Source organism: Lepus europaeus, chromosome 10, assembly GCF_033115175.1.
Source record: "Lepus europaeus isolate LE1 chromosome 10, mLepTim1.pri, whole genome shotgun sequence".
Classification (NCBI taxonomy): Eukaryota; Metazoa; Chordata; class Mammalia; order Lagomorpha; family Leporidae; genus Lepus; species Lepus europaeus.
In genome coordinates this window covers 12559906-12587240 of record NC_084836.1, presented here as the reverse complement: position 1 = coordinate 12587240, position 27335 = coordinate 12559906, and the positions used below count along the sequence as shown (strand labels likewise).

At 50.0% G+C, this 27335-nt stretch overlaps 1 protein-coding gene across 4 annotated transcripts in view; it reads right to left on the bottom strand.

The window, feature by feature from the left end:
* Positions 1-27335, bottom strand: part of LARGE1 (LARGE xylosyl- and glucuronyltransferase 1) — a 570843-nt gene that overhangs the window by 117708 nt on the left and 425800 nt on the right. For all 4 annotated transcript variants that reach the window (XM_062202942.1, XM_062202944.1, XM_062202943.1 and 1 more), the window contains exon 7: positions 11763-11867. In XM_062202942.1, the coding sequence (XP_062058926.1) occupies positions 11763-11867 (105 nt within the window). The remainder of the gene's footprint in view (positions 1-11762; positions 11868-27335) is intronic.

The window sequence follows — 27335 nt, the reverse complement described above, 5'->3', positions numbered from 1 at the left end:
CCCATGCAGGTGGCAGGGCCCAAGCACTTGGGCCATCCTCCACTGCACTCCCGGGCCACAGCAGAGAGCTGGACTGGAAGAGGAGCGACCAGGACAGAATCCGGCGCCCCGACGAGGACTAGAACCCGGTGTGCCGGAGGATTAGCCTAGTGAGCTGCAGCGCTGGCCCAGCTGGCCCCTACTGTTTGCTTTTAATTTCTAGTCCTAGTGCAGGGTACATTGCATATATTCAGTCCCTGCTGGGCTCCTGCCTACTATATGAGCACACTACAGGACTGGGCACATTGAACGTTTCCCATAGCAAGATTTCCAAGCCCTTCTGCATTGTCAGTAACCAGCAGGCCTCTCCCCTTTAGTGAAGAACGCAGGAAAGAAGGAGACTGGAATTCACTGATTCATTCAGCACACACTGACCGAGTGGGTTCCACGTCCTACGGCACACGCTGACCGAGCGGGTTCCACGTCCTATGGCACACACTGACCGAGCGGGTTCCCTGTCCTACGGCGCACGCTGACCGAGCGGGTTCCACGTCCTACGGTGCACGCTGACCGAGCGGGTTCCATGTCCTACGGCGCACGCTGACCGAGCGGGTTCCATGTCCTACGGCACACGCTGACCATGTCCTATGGCACACGCTGACTGAGCGGGTTCCACGTCCTACGGCGCACGCTGACCGAGCGGGTTCCACGTCCTACGGCGCACGCTGACCGAGCGGGTTCCACGTCCTACGGCGCACGCTGACCGAGCGGGTTCCCTGTCCTACGGCGCACGCTGACCGAGCGGGTTCCACGTCCTACGGCGCACGCTGACCGAGCGGGTTCCACGTCCTACGGCGCACGCTGACCGAGCGGGTTCCACGTCCTACGGCGCACGCTGACCGAGCGGGTTCCATGTCCTACAGCACACGCTGACCGAGCGGGTTCCCTGTCCTACGGCACACACTGACCGAGCGGGTTCCACATCCTACGGCACACGCTGACCGAGCGGGTTCCCTGTCCTACGGCACACGCGACCGAGCGGGTTCCACGTCCTACGGCGCACACTGAGCGGGTTCCATGTCCTGCAGCACACACTGACTGAGCGGGTTCCACGTCCTACGGCACACACTGACCGAGCGGGTTCCATGTCCTACGGCACACGCTGACCGAGCGGGTTCCCTGTCCTACGGCGCACGCTGACCGAGCGGGTTCCACGTCCTACGGCGCACGCTGACCGAGCGGGTTCCATGTCCTACAGCACACGCTGACCGAGCGGGTTCCCTGTCCTACGGCACACACTGACCGAGCGGGTTCCACATCCTACGGCACACGCTGACCGAGCGGGTTCCCTGTCCTACGGCACACGCGACCGAGCGGGTTCCACGTCCTACGGCGCACACTGAGCGGGTTCCATGTCCTGCAGCACACACTGACCAAGCGGGTTCCACGTCCTACAGCACACACTGACCGAGCGGGTTCCCTGTCCTACGGCACACACTGACCGAGCGGGTTCCATGTCCTACGGCGCACGCTGACCGAGCGGGTTCCATGTCCTACGGCACACGCTGACCGAGCGGGTTCCACGTCCTACGGCACACGCTGACCGAGCGGGTTCCATGTCCTACGGCACACACTGACCGAGCGGGTTCCATGTCCTACGGCACACGCTGACCGAGCGGGTTCCTATGGCAGGGTAAGTCCTGCTCATCCTAAACATTTCTGACCTCCCCTTCGCTGTGGTTTGCACTGGATCTGGCTCCCAAAAGCATGCAGACTGTTTAAACCCTGGTGACATGATAACGGCACCAGGAGAGTGGAGATGTAGGATGTTTAGGAGGTGGGTCAAGTGGGAAGTCCTGAGGCATTGTGGGTACATCCCTGAAAGGCAGTTCTTGCTCCAAGGTTCGTTAGAAAAGCCTGAGAGGGGCTCCATCACTCTCTCTCTGCTTCCCAGCTTGCCATGAGCTTCTTCCTCTGCACATCAGAGGCCAAACCGATGGGGCTGCTGGCTCTTGGACTTGAACCTCTAGTGCTGAGATCCAAAATAGAACACCTCCCATCCTAAACAGCATGTCTCAAGTACTCAGCAATGAGAAGCTAACTAATATACCCTTTTACCTCATCTCTTCCACATCCAGCTGGGGCAGTTATCTGCTCTCAAGGGCTTCTATGATTTGACCGGGGCCACTGGAAAACCAAGGATTTTGAAGTCTGTAAGTGCAACTGCAGTCTTGTTTGTATAAAGTGTCTCCATGTCCCCCAGCACTTACAGTAAGGACTGTTGTGGGGGGATGGGGGTTCGGGGGCTGTCGGCCCTCCATGGCAGCTAGCTGTCCATCAGAAACAGAGTTCACAACTTTGATGGAAAGTACAAAGAAGTCAAATACGGATACATCTGAGTCAGGTGCTGGAGAGCACTGCTTTGGACAAGATGGTTAGAGAGGCCCCCGGCATCAGAGGAAGTAGCAGATGGGCCAGGGAGCAGCTGACGGAAGAGCGGTCCAGGCAAAGTGCTTAGGTCCCCAGGGCAGGGATACGCCTGGGTTAACAGTCAGAAGGCCAGCAGGGCCCAGCAGGAGAGTGGCCAGGAACCCAGAGAGCTGGCCAGCGCCAGTCCGGGCAGGCTTGCTTCCTCACAGCCTGGGATTTGCCATTAATCCCCCTGGCTAGTGGTGATCTTTAGGAATGCTGGGGCTAAGGCAGGACAGCAAGAGTGCGTGTGCGGCTCCAAAGTGATTCAAATGTGCCAGAGTCCACAAGGCGTGAAGGGCAGGGGGGACAGGGCGCTGAGTCTGAGCCCCTGGAGAATACGACCAGATGTGGCCAGGGAGGGAAGTGTGCAAGTCTGCTGGGTGAGGATCGGTGCTGGGAGGGGATACCTGTCTAGGGCTTGGGCAAGGCTTGCATGGTGTCTCACCCCAGGCCTGCGCACTTGGTGTTCTCTCTGTCTGGGCTGTTTGCACCGTAGCCCGTGGCATGGCTGCCAGCTTCCTTTCCTTCAAGTCTTTGGTTCAAATATCCTATCTTTTCAGAGCCACCCCCTACTCCCAAAGAAATGGCCTTGACCAGAAGAATTGAATGCCCGCAGAACATCATTTCATGCCAAGATGTCTCAGCCCAGGCACTAGTGACATTTGGCCTGGACAGGGATTGTGCTGGGGTCTGCAGGATGGCTAACAGCATTGCCTGTAGAATCGTCCCAGTTGTAATGAGCAGAGATATCTCTGGATGTTTCCAAAGTCCCTCACATAGCAAAATTTCCCACCCGACTCCCACAAAAACCACTGCTGTAGGTGGTCTGAAACAGTTACCATCTTCCAAAATCAGCAACCAAAAAAACAAACCAAAAAAAAAAAAAAAACCCCACTAACTCAATGACTATTGTCAGGCATGATTCTAAGCATAGGAGGGAAAGCAAAGGAAAAAAGTAAAGAATCCTCATGGGAAGAAACAGAACCATAAGCTGAAAATGAGCAAAATGACAGCAGGTCAAATGGAGGAGAGAAAGGTCAGAGCAGCAAAGCCGTCGTTTGGAGAAGGGGCTCAGTGTTTGAAATAGGCGTGCTCCAGGAACAGCAAGGAGGCCGTGGTGTGACTGCTAGGGTAAATCTGCCTCCTGGAGAATGACAAGTAACGGCTGCTACCTTTACCAGGCATCTGCTATACGCCAAACCATATCCAATTATCTCACTCACTTTTCACGACAGTCCTTTGTGCGGTGGGCACTATCACCATCCCACCTCACCTACGGCTAAACTGAGACCCGGACACTAAGTCACTGCAGGAATTCCTGGGGAGCGCAGGGGTGGGAGGAGCTCCGAAGAGAAGTCCACTTCCTTTCACCCAGGTACCTAAGGGGTTACAGGGCAGAAGCAGAAGTAGATTTATTCCATGTGAGTCCAGGAGGCAACAGGAAGATTCTGGTTCAGGACTGGAAGTGGACAGGCATTGGGCAAGGTCACTGAACTTAGATAAAGGTAGAGAGGAGAGAAGGAGCCGCACGGCAGTCCTGCTGAGCAGGCTTTCAGCTGGCTGACAGCCCTGCGCATGGGGGGCAGTGGTTCTTCACGGACACAAACCTCAAGAAAGATCTGAGCACATTTTGGCAATGCACGTGAGTCGTCTGTTGAACGTGGTGGGCCTTGGGCTCATGATGGGCTCAAAGGGGCCATCACCACGTCCTCACTTCCTAGCACAAGGAAGAATACACCTGCATCCCACATGGGTCCCACTGGACACTTGCATTCACAAGTATATATAATTGTAGCAACAGAGCCTGGAGCTAATATTAAAGAAATAATCATTATTCATTTCATTTTTATTTCTTTGTAGATGGAGATACAGCATTTCCATGTGCCCTGGTTCACTCCCCACATGCCCTCAAGAGCTGAGGCTGACGCCAGGAGCAGGAAACTCAAGCCAGGTCCCCCGTCTGCACGCCAGGAACCCAAGTACTTGAACCACCACTTGCTGCCTCCCAGGGTGTGCATTACCAGGAATCTAGAATTGGGCGTGGAGCTGGGATGCAAACCTAGGCACTCTGGTATGCAGGCATCCTAAATAGCATTTTAACCACTGTGTCAAATGCCTACTCTGGAACTTTTTAAAAGTCACTTTTTGCATAGTTTTACCAGACATGGAGCTTGGACTGGTAGGCTAGGGAAGACGGTAGCCCCTGTTATCTGATAGTTTAACGAGAGTTGATCGCTGCTTTGGAAAAAAACCTCTTCCAGAGGGCAAATCCCGCTCATGGAATCTTGACTGCCAGTACCATGTGAGTGCCACTGTGCATCTGTTACAGTGAAGACGGTTCCAGCCTGGATCCAGTCATCGACGCACCTGCTCACTCCAGTACGCTGTCAACTACTGTGCAGCCCGAGCAGTCATGCACTGAAGCAAATATTATTTTACAATAAATTAATTTCCTTTTGCTCCTACCTTATATTACATCCAAGGTGCTGTATTTCTTTATTTGTAGATAGTATAAAATGGGTAATCCTTGAATTTTGCTCCAGGATTATAAAAGAGGCATTCAAAATAATTTTTTTACAAAAATAGGGCAAGGGTATTGGCTGAATGAACAGAAGCCATTTTCACTATTTATGTGGTTGATCATAAATTGAGAACTGAAATAAAGCCTAATAAAATGGTACAAAAAAACTGGCCTAAATCAGATAAAACTCACTGAAGGTAAACATAACATTTATACTTTAGGTTCGATATATCTGTGATGGAAGTACAGAATGGGGGACGGTTCAGCTGAACAGTCACGCATTGAGTATTTTAGTTGAACTCAAGTTCAATTTGAGCTTGAAGTGCAATGTGGCCGTCAAAGATGTAATAGGAGGCGGGTGGCAGAACCACATGGGGGAATGTGTTTACAATGGCAGTCACCCAGCCGCTCACCTTCAGTTTCAGATTCCCCTCCCTGGGTCAGGGCCTCGAGAGCGACATTTTAAACAGGGATTTTCAGTGACTCGCTACAGCGGGTTAAGTGTCCAGCTGAAGGACTCAAATGCTGCTGGCTTGATAATGGCCAGGAGAGATCACTCAGGTGAGAAAATTTCCTCCAAAGACAGAAACTGGAGCTTTCTAGAAAAGTCTAGAAGCCATCTCACACAGCTTTCTACCCAGGGACAGAAAGTTTTAGATGGGTGGCTGGTGGGTGACAGATGTGCAATGACACACAGTGTGCTGATTAAGAAAGTACAACAGTATCATGTCCACTAGGGACCAAAATTCATAATTTTGAAATCCTAACTCCTTAAGAGGTGGTAGGAGGAGCTGGGGCTATGGCAGGTAGGTAAGCCATGTGGCTGGAATCTTCATGAATGGGATGAGTGTCCCCATAAGCAGACACAGAAGCTAGCTCCCTTTTTTGGCCTCCACCATGTGCGATACAAGAGAAGCCACACACCTGCAGACAACGAAGCAGGCCCTCCCCACAGACCTGAATGGCGGCCCCTTGATCTCAGACCCCCCAGACTCTAGGACTGAGTGATAAACATGTGCTGCTAAGCCTCCCACTCTGTGGCCTGTCTGTTAGAACAGCGGCTATGTCCCCACTGTGGAAAGATGAAGGAGAACTACCGCATGAAACAGAGTGGACATTTCTGTTGAGCGTGGTGTCAGGTAACTATTCCTCCAATGGCAAACACCTTTCAGTAGGGTTGTTCTACACAGTCCATGGAATTCCTGGGCTAAGAGCATCACCTCTGTCCCCAGAGCTAGTCTGGGGCAGTTTTCTCAAATGTGTTTCCTTCGCTGTAGATCACATGCAAATGGGAAAGTCTTCAGCTCTCTTCACTCCTGCACTTTATGCAATCTGACACGCCAACATGTGACGGGAAGCTCCAAGGGAAGTCGATCTAGCGGACTTCTTCATCTCACCTGTTCTTAGTTTCTCAACACAGGTTGACACCTCTTGCCACATCTTCTGGAATCAGTCTAGAAGATGCTGGCCCACAGTTATTACCGCAAGGCTGACATTCAACTCTGAATCTCATCCAGGCTCGAGGCTCACGCAACGCTGAATTCATTTGTGGATACACAAACCCTCCTCTACTACACTGTACCCCCTTTGTGAAGAAAGGTTCCCAACGTGCATTTAAAAAGAAAAATCTCCTTCTACCAACCTGGCCAGAAGACTATCTACGTAGTAACATGTACTGAATGAACACGAACTGTATGAATGAACCACATTTAAATCTAGCTTCTCTGGATGCAGTTATTACTGAGAGAAACCATCCAATCAAATAGGACGGAGTCTTCAAAAAGTTTGTGGGAATGTGTATTATGAAAAAACGATGCGAGAGATTTGAAATGTTATTTTGTACTAAAATGAGCTTATCTTTCAGTCCATGTTCCCATGAACCTGGGGAGTCCCCGGGTATTCCTGCAGAGCAGGGGGAGATCTTAACTTCATGGGGGAGATCTCAGTTGCAGAGGAATGAAGGAAGTGGCCTACAGTCGGGGAACACTGGGGGCCAGAGGCAGAGGTGTCAGCCTGCACCCCGCTTCTGCTATTCCCCCTAACGCGATCTGTGCAACATTCCTTTGGCAAGCGGTCAACTGTTTGTCTTCCCTCTGAGCTCCTGCCAGAGCATTCACAGCGTCCGATTTCACTGACCACCACTTCCCGCTTCTTCATGGCCCAGAGTTTGCTCCAACCCCAGAGGAGGTGAGGCAGTCCTTGAGCGCTGCAATTTTATTTCCAGCAGATGAGGGTTCCTGGTCTCCATCTGCCTGTCCTGGCCTCACTGGAGGACTGAGAAGGGCACGGTTGGTTTTATTTTTAAATTGTTTTTAAAAGTACATCGTCTGGCTAAGGCCACGCCCTTCATCTTGGGGAGGACCCATCTGCTTGCTGGGTAAACTCTGGGGTCCCAGGCGAACAGGTGTATCCGTCAAGGTGCCGGCTCCTGTCCGCTGGTTGCCTCCCTCACCTCTGTATCCAGCCTCCTGCTATGTTGGTCTCCCTTCCCTGTCTCTTCTTGGCTGGTGTTTGTTTTTAAGATATTCACCCATCAGCTTACAAGCCCAAGTGACATGAATCTTAATGAGCCTGTCAAAATCTTGGTTTTTGATTTTTTTAAAAAAATAAGTCCCACTGACAGCTGAATGCCAGGTGAATGACAGCTTCTTGCACTGAGGACACGGCGGGTGGACCGAGGGGTCGGAACCACCTCTCTGCAAAGATGTGGGAGGTGTCCTTCACTCCACCTGAACAGCAGCGGGCAGGGGCTTTGTGCGGGGGCTCGTCTGGCTACCTGCAGCTGCTGAGACTCCTTTGCTGAAATGGAATCAAGCTGTAAACAGCTCCAGTGAGGGGGCGGGGAGGCGATAAATGGGCCTTGGTAGAAAGATCTTCCCCAGTCTTTTAGGGTTTTCTCTGGGCTTTGTAAAAACAGACCAGGAAAAACAAATAGATAGGAAGAAGAGCCTGGCTGGCCCTTTTAGGGGAATGTCCACCTTAGAAGGTAATTCTAGGATTGAGGAAGATCATATGCACGATCATGTACCATCATCACGCGATGGTGGCCAGCAGGATGCTTGATGCACAGGAAGTGCTTAGTGACAGCTGCTGCGTTTGATCCCTGTGGCTGGGTCTCAATGACTTGGAAGCAGTTACTCAGGCGGTGGCCAAGACAAATGAAAATGACAACCAGTTTACTAAAGTGCCTTGGTCTGCTGGGCACGTGCAGCTCCACCATCACACTGGAGCCTCACGGGGGTTCGAAGGTAGGGTTACCATCCTCAGTTTACAGAGAAGCCTGGAGCTCAGTGGGCTGGAGAGAGCTTTGTGAATAGCATAGATGTTACAAGCAACAAAGTCAGGTGAAGGGAGATCTTCCCAAACATCGCATGCTTCCTCTTGGGGTGGCGGTGGTGGTGGGGGTTTCAAAATAAAACAGTGAGAAAGCCGATAGGGGGGCCAAAGTCATTTTTTCCTACAATATTTCAAAAGCTAGCTTTTTTCCAGAAAGTGGAGAGGGATGAGAAAAACTATTAGGTGGCTGTCTTATGTATGGCAAAAAGTGCAAAACTTCCTGGTTCTTTCCGACCCAACAGCTTAGGACTCCTGGACAAGCCCTTTTCGATCACATGACCACCAATATTACAACAGGTGGCTCTCATTCCCTCATCTGGTAAGTGGCAGGAAAACGCAAGAGGACCAAGACGAAGAATTGTATCCTGCCAGACACAAAGCTAGGCATAGGCAGCCGCTAATTCTCACACACCAGCTTCTATTGTTATCCTGTTTTACAAGGTAGGGAACTAGGGTTCAAGGACAAACTAAATGGCCGGAATGCAGTTCTGACCCCAGCCTCAGGTTGAAGGCTCAAAAGGGGTGGCCCTTTGTGGCTGGGGTTTGGGGCTGTGGGTTCCGTCCAGTGCAGTCTTCAATCTCCACAAGAATCCACGTGTGTGGATGACTCATCCGCTGATGTGTGGCACAATCCTTGGTCTTCAAATAACAAATCCCCGCTGTGAATGCCCAAACCTTGCAATGTCGCATAAATCCTTGGAAAATGATCACTTGGTGTCTGGTTTATTTAAGCGGACATACCACTTCTAACAGGGTTCCCCTCTCTGTGCATTTTCATACCAGCGAAGGCAGGGCCTGGGGTGGGAGGACCTCTCTGCCTTGGCACACCAAGGAAGGACATGTGCTGGTTTAGACACTTGTGAGTCCCCTGACCCAATACTGGGTAGCAAACAGGGAAGGGAGGGAAGAGAGATGTGCCAAGTTGTCATCATAAATCCACCAGCACGCTACGTTTTTCTTGTCCCTGCAAAGCCAGATTGATTGCCATTACTTCCCGCGATGGTAGCTGTGACCCTGATGCTCCTTCCTTGAGCGATGCAGTCTGTCTGGATGTGACACTGTCTATTATTGTATGTTGTGGCAGGCAGACGGGAAACGCACACACTGGGATTTATCTGAGACATCCTTTCTGCCACCCAACACAGGCGTCTCCAGCCCTACTGAGCCCTAAACATCCAGGTCCCAGAGACCATCACAGAGCCCTTGCGTTGACCTGCTGTGGGTTCACAGAGGGACCAGGGACCAGAGCCCCTGCTGGGATGAGGAGGAGTGCCTTGTTTTATCAGGGGAGGCCCCCAGGCGTTGGGCACCTGCCACAGGCAGAGGCCACAGTCCTAGGCCCTCCAAGATCGGACTCTCCAAGGGCAGAGCCCACGTCCTCTATTTTTAAAAAAGTGTTTGATCCTGAAACCACAAGAGTTCAAGCAAGGAAGGTTTGCAGCCTTCAATTCCCTAAGCCTCAGTTTCTTCTCCTATAAAACTGAGATAAGCATAGCACCTGCCTCACGGGTTTAACGAGAGGATCAGATGAGATTAACACCTAGGATGCAGCTGGCACCACGCCTGGGTAAGACTCAGCTGGAATATAGAGGCACTGGCTCGCACAGTATGGAAATGCAAAAATACTTCCCCACCTGCTAATACAGAGCTGCTGCCCTATGCCCCTGGCCTCTCCTCCCCATCCCAGCACCTCCCCCCACTCCGCCTCGGCTGCTCAGACTTTCCTACCATCCAGCAACCAAAGGGTTACTGCCCCTCCAGGGCAGGCTTTACCAAGCTCAGCTTCAGGTGGCACCGTCCCCAGACACTTTACTCCAACCAAGCAGATGTGCAGGCCCTCGATGTGGGGTCCCAGGTCTTTTTGGTCTGACCCACCCACCCCACTGCTCCCTGAGCGTCCAGTTCTAGTCCTGACAAAGATCATGAGTGGGTGTCCTTCGAGAACAGGGCTCCGAGGCCGTGGCCAGGAGGGTCGGGGCGGGGTGGGAGGGGGAGGCAGAAGACTCCAGGGGCATTTAAAGGCAAGAGCTGAGCCTTGGAAGTGGGGGCTGCTGTGGTTTCAGCCCTGACACACCCCACAAGGTCTATACCTATGAGGAGGATAATGAGACATGAGCCACTGAGAGGGGCCACACCACTCTCCTCCAGGGGTGACACCAAGGACCTGTTCTCCACCGAGACCCACCCAAGACCGCCCACGCTGCGGTTTAACTTGTGATTGAAGTATCCTGATCAACTGGGACGTCAGTCTAGTTTGTAGCCACATGCACAGGGAGCCCGAAGGTATGCAGCTCCCAGATGTCAATCACAAACAGGAATCATGAGCACCAAGGCCACCTCACCAGTCCACGGCTCTTGTACCTGAGGGATAAAAAGCCCCAAACCAGGAAGAAAGAGTGCCACGTGCTCTCGACTGGTCTGCTCCTCCCTTGGAGGACGTACGTTAATAAACTTGCCTCTACTCTCCCTACTTTGGTCTCTCTGGACTGTAATTCATTACTCTGTTGGTGTGAAAAAGAACTGAAGCAAGCCAGCTGCCGCTGGTGACAGAGTAAGCATTCAATAGACAGTTGCTGAAGAACAGGTGAATGAATGAACAGATAAATGAGACCAGTCACGGAGGAGCAGCAGGTCTGGGGTTGGTGGCAGGGTGGAGTGATGGGCCTGATTCACACCCACGGTGTCTGAAGGCAGTGGTACCCAGACGTGCCCATCACCACGCCCTTCCTGCCTTTTCTGTTGCCAGGCATGTGGGAGGCTGTCCTTGGGCCAGCCCTGGCCACACAACAAGCACATGGGGCAAGAAACTGCATCACTTCTAAATGAGGACTGTAGGAGAGGACTTGGCCTCTGCTACTTTCCCACCCAGCACGTGGAAGGGAGCCGCCAGGTGAATCCTGAATACCTACAGTGGGCACGGATCCCTGGAGACTGCAAATGCATGAGGCCAAGGATGCAGAAAAGGACATTGCTTTTGTGTAAGAAACTGACCTGCTGGGGTTCTTTGTTACGGCAGAATGATCTCCAGCCCACAAGCGTCACGTGGACCAAGATGTCCAGTAGGATATAGGCCTCAAGGTCAGGGGAGGGGCTTTCTGGGGATACTGACAAAGACCGTCAAGGCCCACTGGCTACTTTGCCTCTCTGTAGTGATGGCTTTAAAATAAAAAAAAAAGGACTGGAAGCTCAGCAACAAAGTAACAATACTACTACTACTACTACTACTACTACTACTACTAGGATCTGACAATACAGAGTGGAATGACAAAATTCCAGTATGTCCTGATGGGTCTGACACAGGTCATTGTGGCAGCCATTTGGAAGCTATGCAGCTTCATGCTACAAATTTCAAATTCTAATTGGGTTATGTTAGAAATATATGCTTTAATTAAAAAAAAAAAGAAAAAAAAGAAACTCCGCCCAGACAGCCTGGGTAGAGGGATGGAAGGTTTACCTGTGTTGTAGCCCCTGCCAAGGGCTGGCCACGGACGGTGATTTTTCCACAGGTTTCCAAGGTACCAGTCGCTCTGGTTCTCTACCAAGCCCAGGGCCTGCTGACCTGCAACATACAGAGAATGCAAACGGCTTAAACACGACAGCAAGCCACCTGGAGCAGCAGGCGGTGAAGACCGGATACAGTAACGGCAAAGCATGGTCACAACAATGGCATCCACTTATGCCACCTCAGGTACTGGCAGCCCTGACCCAAGGATGTATCTTACACTAACACAGTTAATTCTCACCAATAAGCTGCCATGCTTTTAAAAAAAGATTTATTTATTTATTTGAAAGTGTTATAGAGAGAAAGGGAGGGAGGAAGGTTGGGAGAGGGGAGAGAAAGAGAAAGATCAATCTTCCATATGCTGGTTTACTCCCCCAGACAGCCACAATGTCTGGGACTGGGCAGGATGAAGCCAGGAGCTAGGAGCTTCTTCCAGGTCTCCCACGTGAGTGCAGGGGCCCGAGCACTTGGGCCATCTTTTGCTGCTTTCCCAGGCATTTTAGTAGGGAGCTGGATCAGAAGTGGAGCAGCCAGCATATGAACCAGTGCTCTTATGGGATGCTGGCATTGCATGCTGCGGGTTTACCCATCACACCACCACATTGGCTCCCAGGCTGCCATTTTTATTATCCCGTTTTTGTTTTTGTTTTTTTAAAGAAAAGGAGGTTCTGAGCAGTTAATTAACTTACCCAAGGTTATTTAGTTTGATCTTGGATAAAGTCAGAATCTGAAACCATCCATGCACACATTCATTCCCTAACTCATGGGACTCATATTCATGGACTAATGCATTACTCTTCCAATTCTAATATTTCCAACTATACACTAATTTCTGGGCATGGGCTAAGGGTGATGAGATGGGAGCCCGTAGAGAAGAGCCACCCCTCGGCCACTTGGCCACTTCCTCTGAGTGTTTCTGCTCTCACACTCACTGCTTCCTCGGCATATCTCCATCTTCTGTCAACAATCATCCTGTCCACAGGAGTGCTGCCCAGAGGAACACCTGTCCCTCTGCCCCCAGAGCTGGACTATGACACTGGCCTTGGTCTCAGGTGCACCACAGCATCTCAGGTGAGGCAGGCTTGGAGCCAGTCTCTTAGGGCAGTGATGTCCCTGGGATGTGGGTAGAGGTGAGTCTCCAGGCCTGCCACCTAGGGTATCAGACCCACCTGGTGTCCTTACACCACTCCATCTGCCACTGTGGGAGGTGTCCTCTTGGACTCGTCACCAACACCATTTTACAGATCAGGAAACTGAGGCTCACGAAGGACCAGGGATAGAGGTGGGACAGGAATCTACATTCATCTGCCACCCAGGTGCTTTCCAGTGTCTCAAGGCATCATTGCTTACAACACATGTTTGAGGCAAGAGTCCCAAAGCCCTATTTTATAGAAAGGGAAACAGAAGCTCAGAGAGTTTAGATAGCTCGCTAAAGATCTCACGACTAATAACTGTCTCCTTCCACAGCAAACTGTTACCTTCTGGAGCTGAACTCCTTATGCTGTTGGCCAATCTGAGAAACAAGGCGTTTCCTGGCCAAATGAAAGCCCAGTGGCACGCTAAGAAGCAGAGCAATCCTCCTGGAACACAACGCCGGGTGATAGAGAACCTCCTTGGGATGGTGACAGCTCCCTGAAATGATGGTGTGTGGCTTTGGTGTAATTTATTTGATCAATTTATCGAGCTCCTATCTAAATCATCACCCTAGCACAAATACATAAATTAGAGGCATGGGAAAAATACTACCACACACTTTGTCATTGTATATGATCATATCCCAAACTTGTAGAATCCCTCAGGAAAAAACAAAAAAACTAAAAAACACATCACCCATTTGGAGAGTGCAAGAACCAATCAATTCCACAGGCAACAAGCTTGGGACATTTGTGCAAAAACGATTAGATCTGAGAGGCGTGCCCTCTGCAGAGGAAGCTGTGCACAGAGTCTCCATGCTGTGACCCAGCTGCAGGCCTCATTTAACAACACACACTGAGGGCAAGTTGCAAAGGGGAAGTGCTGTCCTTGGGGGAGATGGTTCACAATGACTGAAGACCTCCAATTGGTGTCATAGTGTTTTCTGGCATGGCAATGAGCGCCATAGACTCAGAATTGACAAAAGGGAGACTGATCATTCACTGACTGCACTACGGTGGCTCTCTGAATTTCAGGAAGTTCCCTTCAGATACCTGAACGTCCAAATTTTGCTGTGTGTGACACATCATGCATTTAATTTTGCCTCTATTTACCTCTTCAGACAAATTGCCCAATTGCCACACTCCTGATAAACAAAATGTAGGGTTCTGCTACTTGGATTCCCACCTGTGTCTTGCCCCTTGGCAGGCAGTGACCTTGTGTGTCCATATAACCCATCCCCAGCATGAAGCTTCCTATGAATAACCTCAAGTCTAAATCACGATCGCATCTTCACTCACATCTGATTGAAGACATCTTTATCTAGTACCTCCCATTCGTAGTTTTGCCATGAGCTGAATTATACCCTTTAAAGTGGACAGACTGGTGGGTATTCAGGCATCCTCACATCCTACTAGGAAATATCCATGTCTTAGATTAGCCCCAGGGCAGAGAATATGTAATCTGTAACACACAGTAGGTGTTCAGTAAGTGCCTGCTAGGGATGCGCTGAGTGACTCTCTCCAGTATGGGAGACTGGCCAATGTTGGTGTGTGCTGGAGTCCCAGATTCTGCAGCCAGAAATCATTTCACCTTCACCCTCCCTTCAGCTCTGGGAACTCAGGCATCTGCCTCCTTGCATGGAAATTTGCAAAGATGGTCAACAGCTCTAAAGAGCTTCTTCTACATGGGCATCCTGCTAAAGGCTTGCCCTAGGATCTTCATCTCCAGAAAAGGACTCATTGGTCTGATTAACCTTCAATCACATTATCCCAAGGAATTCTACTCTGACTTCTTTTCTCTCAAGTTGCACCTGGGCTGCATTTCAGTATGTGTGCAAAGCCATTAAAAAACAAAACAAAACAAAACAAAATAAGCAAACAAAACACACTTAATGAGAGTCCACACAGTAGAATCATAGAATGACAATCACTTTAATTAACACTCTGACCTCAGAATCAGCCCTTAAGGCTTCCTCATCTGGCTGAAAAGCCTGAGAGCATTTCAGGCATGGAAAACCAAGACACAGTGGCAAAAAATGTTCTACATGAAGGATCTCTGTGAGTGAGACCCCAGCAGAAAGGGGCCATCAAAGAAGGAGGTACTCTTCTCTAAAGGGAGGAGAGAACTCCCACTTTGCTTATGACCTTGTCCAAATACTGACGGAGTTTGTGGACTCAAAAGGCTTCCATAGCCTTGGCAGCTCATGTCAACAGCCCCTGGTGGTCACTGACATCATACATAAGAGTGTTAATTGTTAAGTTAACAACAAGAGTCACTGTGCAGTAACTCCCCATGCAGGAACTCTGTCTTCAATGAGTTGCATTATGAGAGTTAACTGTAAAACCAGTTCTCAGCCTTTTGTGTGTTTTTGTGTGTGTATGCGCACGCGCAAATTGTTGAAATCTTTACTTAGTATAGAGTGGTCTTCTAAGTACAAAGTTAATTGAAAATGAATCTTAATGGAGAATGGGACTGGCAAGGGGAGAGGGAGGAGGAGGAGAGGTGGGAGTGATGGTAGGAGGGTGGGCATGGTGGGAAGAATCACTATATTCCTGAAGTTGTACTTATGAAATGTGAATTCCTTAAAAAATAAATTAAAAAAAACTTAATGAGCTACATGATTATGGTTATTTTAATACTCATTGGTTGAGAATAATACACAGCTCTGAAGACCTCACTTTGCCTTCTGGATGGATTGATGAGCTGCACTACCCATTACTAACACGTTAGCAAGGACAGGTACTTGGATGAGATCCTTTCAACCATGCTGGGTTTTGCAAGTGGGCTTGCGGGTCCTCTGAGCTCACACTATCCCCTCTCCCCACAATGGTCTGTGTTTGCACAAAGGGAACCAGGTGGCTGGTAGGAAACGCTGTGGACTGACTGATCTGACTGCTAGTTTCCACTTCCTGGCCCTGCCACTTTGCAGCTGAGTAGCCTCGAAACAATGATTTCACCTCTCTCTGCCTTGCTATGCAGCTCCTCTGGCTGTTGGGACTTCACCTATTTAAATGACCTCACACATGTTAAAACTGGGGGCTAGAACATATGCAGCACTGCCTAAGTGCTCGCTACTCGGAAGCCTCACTGCCCAGCCTGAAGCAGAGGGGGCGCTGCCAGGCACTCTCCTGGTGGGGGTCACTGAGCGTACCTGACTCATTCGAGACCTCAGTTGGTCAAGGTCAAGGTGTGGGCTGAGGGCCAAGTGCTTCAGAAATTCCCAGAGTTCTCCTTGGAAGTACAGGTTCCTAGGCTTGTACCATCACTGGCAGCTGCTGCCCTGACTTCCAGGGTTTCTAGAAGGTGGGATTTCCTGACTTCCCAGCCCTGTGTTTCTCCTGCCCCTGGGTGACTCTGAGAGAGATGTGAGTTTACGTAGCTTAGCCTCTTCCTCCATCCCTCCTCCAGGAGCCCACATGCTAGCCTTAAATTGGCTCTTCCCTGCATTGAGTTTTACAGGGCAAGGTCCCTGCCTATGAGGCCGACCAGCACCCCCTGAGACTGGGTGGGAAACTGGGATTCTGAGTTTTGGTGTTAGGCATGTGCAAACCAAGTCCCCCAATTTCACCTTCATCTGTAAAACAAGCTGACCTTTTGCTTTCATTCCTTTATCTCTAAATTTTTAGTATCTGGCTCTGATATCATATGCTAATTCCCTCATGTCTCAACTCTTCTGAATATGACTTCTGGCGTTGGGGTCCAACCAGAGGCATTTAAAAACCCCTACTCCCTACCTAATTCAGATGTATGCCAAAGTTTGGGAATTAGTGATTGGAGTCTATAAGCTCTGTCTTTTACTCAGTCAGGGAAAGGGTCCACCTGCAGAGCCCCCAGCACAGGATAAACTCCCGTGGCATCTACACCCACCTGACAGACCAGCAGAGTTCAACGGTGCTCTGCAGTGACAGAGCCAGACTGCCTGGGTTCAAACCCAGGCTCCTCCACTTCCTAGCTGGGTACATCTCTAGAGCAGCTGCTTAACCTCTCTGTGCATGCTTCTCCGTTCATTTGTAAAACAGAGTTAACAAATCATATATACCGCAGGATCTGTTCTGTTTTATCTACACTCAAGTTCATCTGTTGAGAAAGAAGCTATGCTTTGCTTTTTCAAACATTACCACTTAGGGTGCCCAGAAAGAGTAAAAACACAGAGCAGGTATTTTGTTCTTATTGTTAGACCTATCTTCCACTGCATCTGCCTGAACCTCTAGTCTCTGCCATCTCCCCGCTTAGTCAGTTGACATGGCCCTAACTCTGCTAAGGAATCAAAAACAAATAAAGCATACTTTTTGCCCTAGAGGCAGCCAGAAGAGGATAAAGACAAACAGTTATGAAGCTGTGTGTTACCTGTAATGACAGAAACACTGATACATCGGAGGCACGGCAAGCAAGGGATGGTTGATTAAAACTGATTCCATGGGGGACAATGGGTGATGCCTGCTCAACACAGGGTGCTCCCCAGAGTCCTCTACCTCGTCCCCTCCGGCATGGCAGGCAGCACTTCCCCTCCCCCACAGAGCGGCACACTCCCAAGCCTCACCCAAAGTTTTTCCTTCTATTTTAATTTAAGATTTATTTATTTGAGGGGGTGGAGGGAGGGAGGGAGGGAGGCAGGCAGGCAGAGAGAGAGAGAGATCTCCTATCTGCTGGTTCATTTGCCAAATGCTCACAATAGCTAGGCCTGGGCCAAGCTGAAGTCAGGAGCCAGGAACTCCAACCAGGCCTCCCACATGAGTAGCAAGAATGCAAGTCCTTGAGTCATCTTCTGCTGCCTCCTACAGTGAACATTAGCAGGAAGCTCAAGTCTGGAGCAGAGTAGGCACTCTGAGAGGAGATATGGGCAACCTGATTGGTATCTTAACTACTAGGCCAAAAATTGGTCTCTTCAAAACCTTTCTAGCAAGAGTGCTATCTAGGGGCCGGTGCTATGGCATAGCGGGTAAAGCCACCGCCTGCAGTGCTGGGCACTGGTTTGACTCCTGGCTGATCCACTTTGGATCCAGCTCTCTGCTATGGCCTGGGAAAGAAGTAGAAGATGGCCCAAGTCCTTGGGCCTCTGCACCTGCATGGGAGACCCAGAAGAAATTCCTGGCTCCTGGCTTGGCTTTGGATCAGCCCAGCTCCAGCCATTGCAGCCATCTGGGGAGTGAATCAGTAGATGGAAGACACCCCCCCGCCCCACCGCCTCTGCCTTTCAAATAAATAAATAAATCTTAAACATAAAAAAAAAGGGTGCTGACCAGAAACATCCATCCAGGAGAGAGGTCCCCTCTATGCCCTACTTACTGATGGCATGAGTGAGAGAGGTCACCTTTTCTAGCTCTGCAATCCCCGCTCATCAGTCTGGTGGCATCTCAATCCTGGTCTCCAGAGGACCAAGTCTAAGACCTTAACCTTGATGGTGCAAACATCCTCCGCCTGCTATCTCACTCAGGACCAAAGTCCCAGGGGACCTTTCCTGGGGAGAAGACCCGGGTTGCCACAGAGTGCTGACTCGCTCAGCATTCGGCATCACTGGCCTCGTCTTCTCAGGAGTTATTATAATAAAACACCGTGACTAACAGAAAAGGCTTTGTCATTGTTTTCCGTGCTGGCCCTGTGGTTATGATTAAGTGCACTGTTCTCCGTCTTCCTTACTCTAGGCACAAGTTAACTTATGAAAATGAAGCTGTCTTCTTTGCTTATTCATACATCACCACTAACAGCCAGACAAGAGCGAACAAGCTTGCTATTCTGCTAGGGCCCCGGTGTCGGTGTCACCAGCCAGCAGACGGATAGCTCCAGGCTGGGAACTCCCCTCTCCCTCCTTCTGCTGCTTTGGCTCGAGGTACAGCTCCTGCTGTTCAGGAGGTGAGAACCCAGGAGTGGAGACAGGAAGTATTTTCATGGGTGCATCTGGTGTGGAAAGGTCAGACCGAGTGTCTACTGGGTATGAAAAAGGTAGCATTATAATTTAGAAAGACAAAAGGGTGGCTTGAGCAACTTTCCCCACCATGAAAAGTTAAGAATAAAATCTACCTCTAAGGACATATGTGCAGGCCAAATAAGATGGGCAAATATCCAGCTCATGATGGATATCAACTAACTTCATCTCTCTTCCTCCTGCTGTGACAGCCACTGCTCATAACGTCTAGGTTTTCCTAGCCAAGTGCTGACACTGGTTGTGTAGACTGGATTCTGCACAACGTAGCCCTTTGGCTTTTCGTCTCTGTCTTGCTGTCCCTTGCTCCTCTCCCATCCCACCCTTTGGATGCCAGTAGCTTCTACGACCCCAAGCTCCCTCTGAACATGCTCCCTGCCATCTTCATGTGGTTCTTCTCTCTGCCTTGTCTCAAATGTTGGTGCTTTCTGACTCCCATCCTTGGTTTTTCTCTCTTCTTCTTGCTCTACAATTCATTCATGGATGATGGGAGCTAAAAAATGGCTTCAATCACCATTGAGTACAGGAGAGTCACTGATCTCCACCCCTGGCCCAGGCTTCTTTCCAGAGCCTCTTAACCCTTAAATCCAGCTATCAGTTCCCCACCTTCTCTGGGCTGGTCCTTTAAGATCTTCAGCTCAAGCTGAGCAAGACCAGATTCACAATCTGCATCTCCTAAGCACGTTGTGAGCTCTGTCTCTTGTTCTGGTTGGAAGCATCAACTTGTCAATGAAGCTAGGAACCCTGGAGTCAACCTTGACACTTTCCCCTGTTCATTTCTCATGAACTCAGCACAACCAAATCCTACAGCTTTACCTAAGGCGTATGCTCTACCATGGCCTCATCCTCTGGTTGTCTTCACTTTACCTTAGCAGATTTGTACCGGATCACCTTGCCCTCAGGGTAGCCATAGACATATTTTGAGAGTATAAATTTTGATGACTTTGCTTCCTCGATTAAAAAGCTTAAATGATTGGTGTTTAGGTGGGGTGGCATTGTGGCATAGTGGGTAAAGCTGCCACCTGTAACAACAGCATCCTATATGGGCACCCTTTCGTGTCTTGGCTGCTCTACTTCCAATCCAGCTCCCTGCCTATGTGGCTGCGAAGGCAGTGGAAGATGGCCTGAGTACATGGGCCCCTGCACCCATGTGGGAGACCCAAATGAAGCTCTTAGCTCCATATTTTGGCTTGGTCCAGTCCTGGCTGTTGTGGCTATTCTGGGGATGAACCAGTAGATGGAAGACCTCTCTTTCTGTCTCTCCCTCTAACTCTGTCTTTCAAATAAATAAATATTAAATAAATAAATCTTTCATAAAAAATGTTCCTGGGGTCCAGTAGAGTACGAATAGATGGATAGACGGATAAATGAATGGACGAATGGATGAAAAATAAATTTTATATACAAACCACCATCCTAGCCCATCTAGAACCGGTAAGCTCCATCTGAATGGAGTGGAAGTAGAGACGAACTAGTTTATCTCTCTGGGTACACTCCAGGAGCAGGTGGCTCTAGCTGTCTGTCTCCCTTTTCCCAGGGCACACATGGAAGTCTACCAACCACTGGCCATGCATTTCATTTCTGGCTGTGCTCATACTAGGTCAGCATTAAAATGTGAAGGCCAGAGGCTGTCCTGAGTACCATCAGGGAACCCAACAAGGCCTTCCCTACCTCATATTTATTCTAATAAGCTACTTTACAATAGAAAAGCCTCTAACAGTACCATCCAATGCGTGTCTGAGTGCAGAATGTCTATAAGCAAAAAAGCACACCGTATCACATTATCATTTACTAAAATCCTGAAAGAACGGTTGCATGGCCGCAGGTGTCCCTGGCTGGTGAGCCGGAGAATAACACGTCTCTGGGAAGATGCACACAAGCGGGTATTCAAACAGCCCTGAAAAGGCTGAAAAGGGCTGCTTCTGAACTTGCATGCTCGCAGCTCCAATGTCTGCAGCTCAGCTCGGCTCAGTGCACTGTGGGATCTCAGACACGCAGGCTGCGGAGGGCTGAGTGATTACTCTGGAACCACCTCCTTCTCCAGACGGCGCTGACAAAGGGAGGGAGGTGCATACGGGAGGAACTAGGGCTCCCACTCAGATATTAAACTCGGGGTTTCTTCTGTGCGCCTCAACTCTGAGTGGCTTCTTCTTTGTTTGAACTTTAACAAAATTCTCACCTGCTTTGAACTGTACACTAGCTAGGCGAACTGGGGTAAACTCTGATTTCTTCACTGTCCCCATCTGTAAAATGGTAATGGCATGGACTTCATGGGGCTTTGCTTGGACTCTTTCTTTTAAAATGTATACATACATACATATGTATTTAATATTTTATTTATTTATTTGAAAGTCAGAGTTACAGAGAGAGACAGAGAGAGAGGTATAGAAAGATATCAATTTTCCATCTGCTGGTTTACTCCCCAGACGTTTGCAATGGCCAAGGCTATGCCAGGAGCCAGGAGCCTCATCCAGGTCTCCCATATGGGTGCAGGGCCCAAGCACTTGGCCCATCCTTTGTTGCTTTTCCCAGGCCATTAGCAGGAAGTTGCATCGGAAATGGAGCAGCTGGGACACAAACTGGCACCTACATGGGATACTGGTATCACGGATGGAAGCTTTAACCACTACACTGCTATGCCAGCCCCTAAAAATGTTTTTTTTTCAATGTTTATTTATTCAAAAGCATGGGAGGGAGAGGGAGAGACAGAGTAGAGGGAGAGAAGGAGGGGGGCAGTGGGGGGGGGAGGGAGGGAGGGAGGGAGAGAGAGAGAGAGAGAGAGAAAATATGAATGAATCTTCCATCTGCGGGTTCATTCCCCAAATGGCTGCAGTAGTCGAGACAGGTTCAGGCTCACCCAGGAGCCAGGAAATCCACCTGAGTCCGCCATGTGGGTACCAATATCCTGAGTGCTTGGGCCATCATCTGCTGCCTCCCAGGATGTATTAGTTAGGAAGCTAGACTGGCAGCAGAGGCAGGACTCCATCCCAGGTGCTCCCATACAGAATGTGGGCTTAACACACTGCACCACGCTGCCTGGCCCTTGCTGGGACTCTTAACCAGGTTTATGTACCTTGGGTTTCTACTGCAAGTCTCTGGGAGGGATTCCAGGTACTTGCTCTGTCTCTCATTTTGTCCCCTGGGGTTTCAATTACTAGACGAAGTACCCCTACACCCCAGTTTATTCACGGTTCAGCTTTCACTTAAAGAATAAGTATCATTTAAAGGGAGGTAGATTTTGCTTACCCTAAGCCAGGCCATAGTGGCCTTTAGAGTTCATCACCATGGACATATGCTGCCTGGCAAGAGAGAAGCTTCCAAGCGCTGGAGGAATCTCTGGGTTTACCCTGAATGCAGCAGAAACTCACTGGGTAAATTTACTGCCAGAGACACCACAGTGACGGAAACAGATTGGGCCTCTGCCCTTTCCGATGCTGTGAACTTTACCCAGAGCTTCTCCAGCGCTTTGTCTGCCACGGGCCAGGCCCCACCTCCAATCTGGACAAGGCAGATTCTCCCAGGGTGGGGCCCCCTCTCCTCAGCTGCATGGCAGGTCGGGGAGCTCTGGGAGTGGGCAGGCACCAGGAGGTACACCTGGGGAGGGGGATCCTCCACGGTGCAGCACACAGGAATCGATGACCTCGCAGCTCCCCTCCACGCTGTGGGTGAGACCTCGATGCCGACAACGAGTCCCCCCAACATCCTCACGAGCTGGAGGGTCGCCCAGCATTGTTCTGCCACTTGGGCTCTGCGTGCGGGCAGTGCCAGGCAGGGTAGCCGGCTTCTCTGGGACAGGAATTTTCCATGCATCGTCCGACCTGAGCAGGTGGGCACTGTGCTGACTTCTCTCCTCCAGAAGGAGCTCTGAGCTCTAGCGAGGCAAAGCCACTTGTCAGGGTGCAGTGGGGAGCAAGTGCAGAAGAGGTGCTTGCATGCCCATCTCTGCCGCAAAGGCCATGTTTCTACGCCTACACTCATGGTCACGCACAATCTGCAGACGGTTTGTCTCCCCAGGGGAAGGGCTACAGCTCCAAACGACACAGAGGATGGGTAGCAAGGTTGGTCTGGCCATAATGGACCAGCCCCTCTGGCACCTGACCCCCAGTTCCTGTGTGCACGTGGGGCTGTGGGTCAGGGTCCAGGACAGCCCAGAGGTCCTCGGGGCCCACCAGGGCACTCTGGGTGTCGTTTCCTTCATCACTAATCCCAAGGCACTGGGCTTTGAGCACAGCCTACCTGGGGCCCCCAGGGACAACACAGGAGGAAGGCCTGAGACACAGAAGTGAGTCTGCGACCCAACAGAAGTCCAGATGGTGACTCCATGTGCCGAGATGCAAGAACAGGTGCCCCACGGCCAAGACACCCCAGGATGGGCCCGTGTCACCGCACTGACTTAATTTACAGTTTAAAAACCCCTACTCCATCTCAAATAATGATTGTTCCCCTTCTTCCTTCTGTAATCTTTGGCCTTTAGAAATGGGAAAAACTACAAAGGAATGTGGAACCTCTGGGCTCCATTCCAAGGCAGCTTTTATCACACCCGACTCCCAGGACGCACGGCTGCTGTCACCTCTCCGACAGGGCCTCTGTCAGGGAAGCAGAACTGGCCTGGGTTCAGTAGCTACCTCCACCTGTATCTCTTTGGAAAGAACACAACTGGCTGGCATTTTTCAGATATGTACTTAGCTCACAGGCACCTCTTTGACTCAGTGTTGTAGTACTGAGGAGTAGCTCTGTTTTTCTACAGGGGTTGAAAAAATAGGCGCTTGTTTACAGGATTATCAGGATAATGTGTATATTCTGGGTTTTCTTATTAAGACTTGCACAAACCGAACAAACTGCTTGTGAGCTTTTAATTTTAATTCTTCATAAGAAATCATGACATTCTATCCTAAAGGTTGCTTTTGAGAGTAGAATGGAATGTTGTTAAGTTAAAACATGCTGTTCAGTTTTGAGCATCATCATCATTACGAAACTTTCTGGGTCTTAAGTCATTCATTTCTTTCACTGCGTCTTTATTAATGGAAGCCTCAGATAAGCAAGTGCACAGAAAAACCTGGGTTTCACTGTTCATGGCAAGTTCAAGTCCTGGGCATTGTGGGAGACTGGGTGATGAACTCATAGGTAACACAGCGCTCCAACCACTGAGAAAGGCTGAGGTTTCATTCAGGAGACAAGTACCATGACCCAAGAAGCAGGCTGAACCATGTGTTACAACAGAGGAATGTTAACGAAACCCAGACTTAAACAGGATACTTAAATACCACATGAGTATGAGGGTACTTCAAAACGTTTGTGGAGCAATGGAATTAAAAGAGAAGTTTATTTTGGTGCAAAATATTTGGAAATCTACACATATGTGAGGTCTTCAAAAATTTAGTGGAAGGGGTCCTGTGTTATGGCACATTCTGGTTTAAGCCGCTGCCAATGATACTGGCATCCCATACCCAGCTTCCTGCTAATACCCTTGGGAAGGTAGCAGACAACAGCCCAAGTACTTAGGCCCCTGGGGAGACTCAGACGGAGTTCCAGGTTTTTCAGCTGTGGCCTGGCCCAGCCCCATCCCTGGCGATTGTGATCATTTGGAGAGTGAACCAGTGGATGAAAGATCTCTCTCTGTCTCTCCCTCTACCACTCTGCCTTTCAGGTAAATCAAATAAATCTTAAGAAAAAAGTTCATGGAAAATATGAATTATAAAAAGAAACTGCATAGATCCTAACATGTTTTTGCACCAGAATAAACTAACCTTTTAATTCCATTTCTATGGACTTTTTTTTTTTTGACAGGCAGAGTGGACAGTGAGAGAGAGAGACAGAGAAAGGTCTTCCTTTGCCGTTGGTTCACCCTCCAATGGCTGCTGTGGCCGGCGCACCGCGCTGATCCGAAGCCAGGATCCAGGTGCTTCTCCTGGTCTCCCATGGGGTGCAGGGCCCAAGCACTTGGGCCATCCTCCACTGCACTCCCGGGCCATAGCAGAGAGCTGGCCTGGAAGAGGGGCAACCGGGACAGAATCTGCTGTCCCAACCAGGACTAGAACCCAGTGTGCTGGCACCGCAAGGCAGAGGATTAGCCTAGTGGGCCGCGGCGCTGGCCTCTATGGACTTTTGAAGTACCCTTGCAGAAGGTCCTCAGAGGTTAAAAATACCACATTTTGCAAAGAGCCTTAATAGTCCTGACCGAGCCCACTCCTGTGAGTCTACCATGGCCGTCCTCTCTGGTGAGAATTCTCTCTTCCCAAGCCAAGGAAACCCAGCTGTAACAGTGGGCTGATGGCTCTCTCCTGGCACGGCAGTGGAGCGCCTGCAGAAACCACACACAAGACCTTGCTCTGCAATAGTCCTGACATCCTTTCTGATGGAGACCGAACCAAGACAGCCACGCTCAGGGCAGAAAACAATTCCGTCTGGCAAAGTCGCAGTGGCGGTGGGGGGCACTGGTGGGGCAGAGCAAGGGAAGGGGCGTGACTGACCACGTGCATGGCTGGGACCCCTGCGTACAGCAGGCTCGGCTGGAAAATTTCTCAGCGAGGAGCTGGATGCTGCCCTCGAATCCAAATTTGCTCATTTGTCCCTTTAGCCATTTTGCCTGTCTGTCTACTTACTCCTTTATCCACTCATCCATTATGGAACGGTTATTTTTGGTTGATTATCTGGCAGTGCTCTGAGTTCCACATCACACACACACACACACACACACATAAGAGCCTGTCTCATGGGTACTTTCATTCTAGGGAAATGGACCCAGAGTAAAATGCTAAGTGGTGGTAAGAGATGGCACAAAATGTGAAGTGGACAGAGGGATGGAGAGCAATGGGGACAGGGAACAGGTGGTCTGTCACAGAGGCAGCGGGCTTGGGAAGGCACAGCTGGGGCGACATTTGAGGAAAAAAGAGACATCTCCCCTTGCTCAGAGGCACATCAGTAAAAGCAGAAAGAGCAGCAGATGAGCCCAGAGGCTGTGGTGCTGAGGCCTCCAGGAAAGGGACCGACAGTGGCCTCGAGGTGCCTGTCCCAGGGGAGCTGGCCACAGAACAGGCTGCTGCACAGAACGCATCAGCAACAAGTGGCAGGGAGCGTCTGCCTGGGGTGACATTTATTCCTTGGCTAGGGCTCAAAGCCACTGGAGACTAAACAGGTTGGAAGTTGTCTGGGTATGGGGTGGAGCTGCCAGAGTAACCGTTCGCAGCCACCAGTGGGAGGAAGCAGTGCCTACCTGGGCAGAGAAAGAGGGGTGCAGACAAATGGCACTGCCCTTGGACCCAGAGGTTTGGGAATTTACGTGGGATCTCCCTGAAGATGGTGGCAGTCTTCTCTCTCTCTCTCTCTCTCTCTTTTTTTTTTTGAGTCAAAATGATCGGTGTTCTAATGTGTATGAGAGCTCACAAAACGCCCATTTCTTTTTGCTGTCAGACATTAACCATTGATGTCTTGCCACAGGCCCAGGAGACAGGAGCCCCACAGGCTGGGGACTGCAGGCTGAAGGGCACTGAGAAACCACAGGACGCTTGGCCTGCACTGGCCTGGCCTCCAGCTCCCCCAGAGGGCAGGCTGCTAAGCAGAAGCACTGCATAACCCTGACCGCACTGACCTGCAGGAATGCTGCCCAGGACACCGGCCACTGCAGCACTCAGACAGTGCACGGACACAGCGCAGGGGCGGGGAGAGACCCCTTTCAAAACCAAGCAGCAGGATGGACAAGATCCCACCAGAAACAAAGGACATATTTTCTTTGGGAGCAGAAAAATCTCTCATTGGCCAAGCAGATTTTTACTTTATTTTATTATTTGTTTTGCATTGGTGACCAGAAAGCTTAGGAGCTCAACTTAAAAATTGTGTAGGATACCAGCATCGCCCCATATGTAAATTCTTGCATCTGTTCCAACAGGTGGCTTAAAATTCTTTACAGGTAAAGGAGACTATAAATGAGTGGTACATAGTGTTGGCATAAACATAGGGCCTGTTTACTCCACTTTATTTTTTCACCATTTTTAATCAATTTATTTGAATGTCGAAATGATATAGACATTAAAGATCACACACACACATATATATATATATATATGGTAACTCATATATATATATGCATAATCTGATATCTGTGATATATATAAAGAGAGAGAGAGAGAGAGAGAGAGAGAGAGAGAGAGAGAGAGAAAGAAAGAAGACATTAAGTCATCTTTCATCTGCTGGTTCTCTCCCCAAATGGCTACAACAGCAAGGGCTAGGCCAGGCCAAAGCCAAGAGCCTGGAGCTCCATCTGGGTCTCTCATGTGGGTACTTGGGCCATCCTCTGATGCTTTCCGGGCACATTAGCACGGAGGTAGATTAGATGCAGAGCAGCCAGGGCTGCAACTGGTGCTCCGATATGGGATGGTGGCAGGGGACAGCTTAGCTGTGTCACAGTGCAGGCCCTTGCTTTGTTTTTCCTTCTTTCTTATACGAGAAAGTGTGCTATATTTACATTCATACTA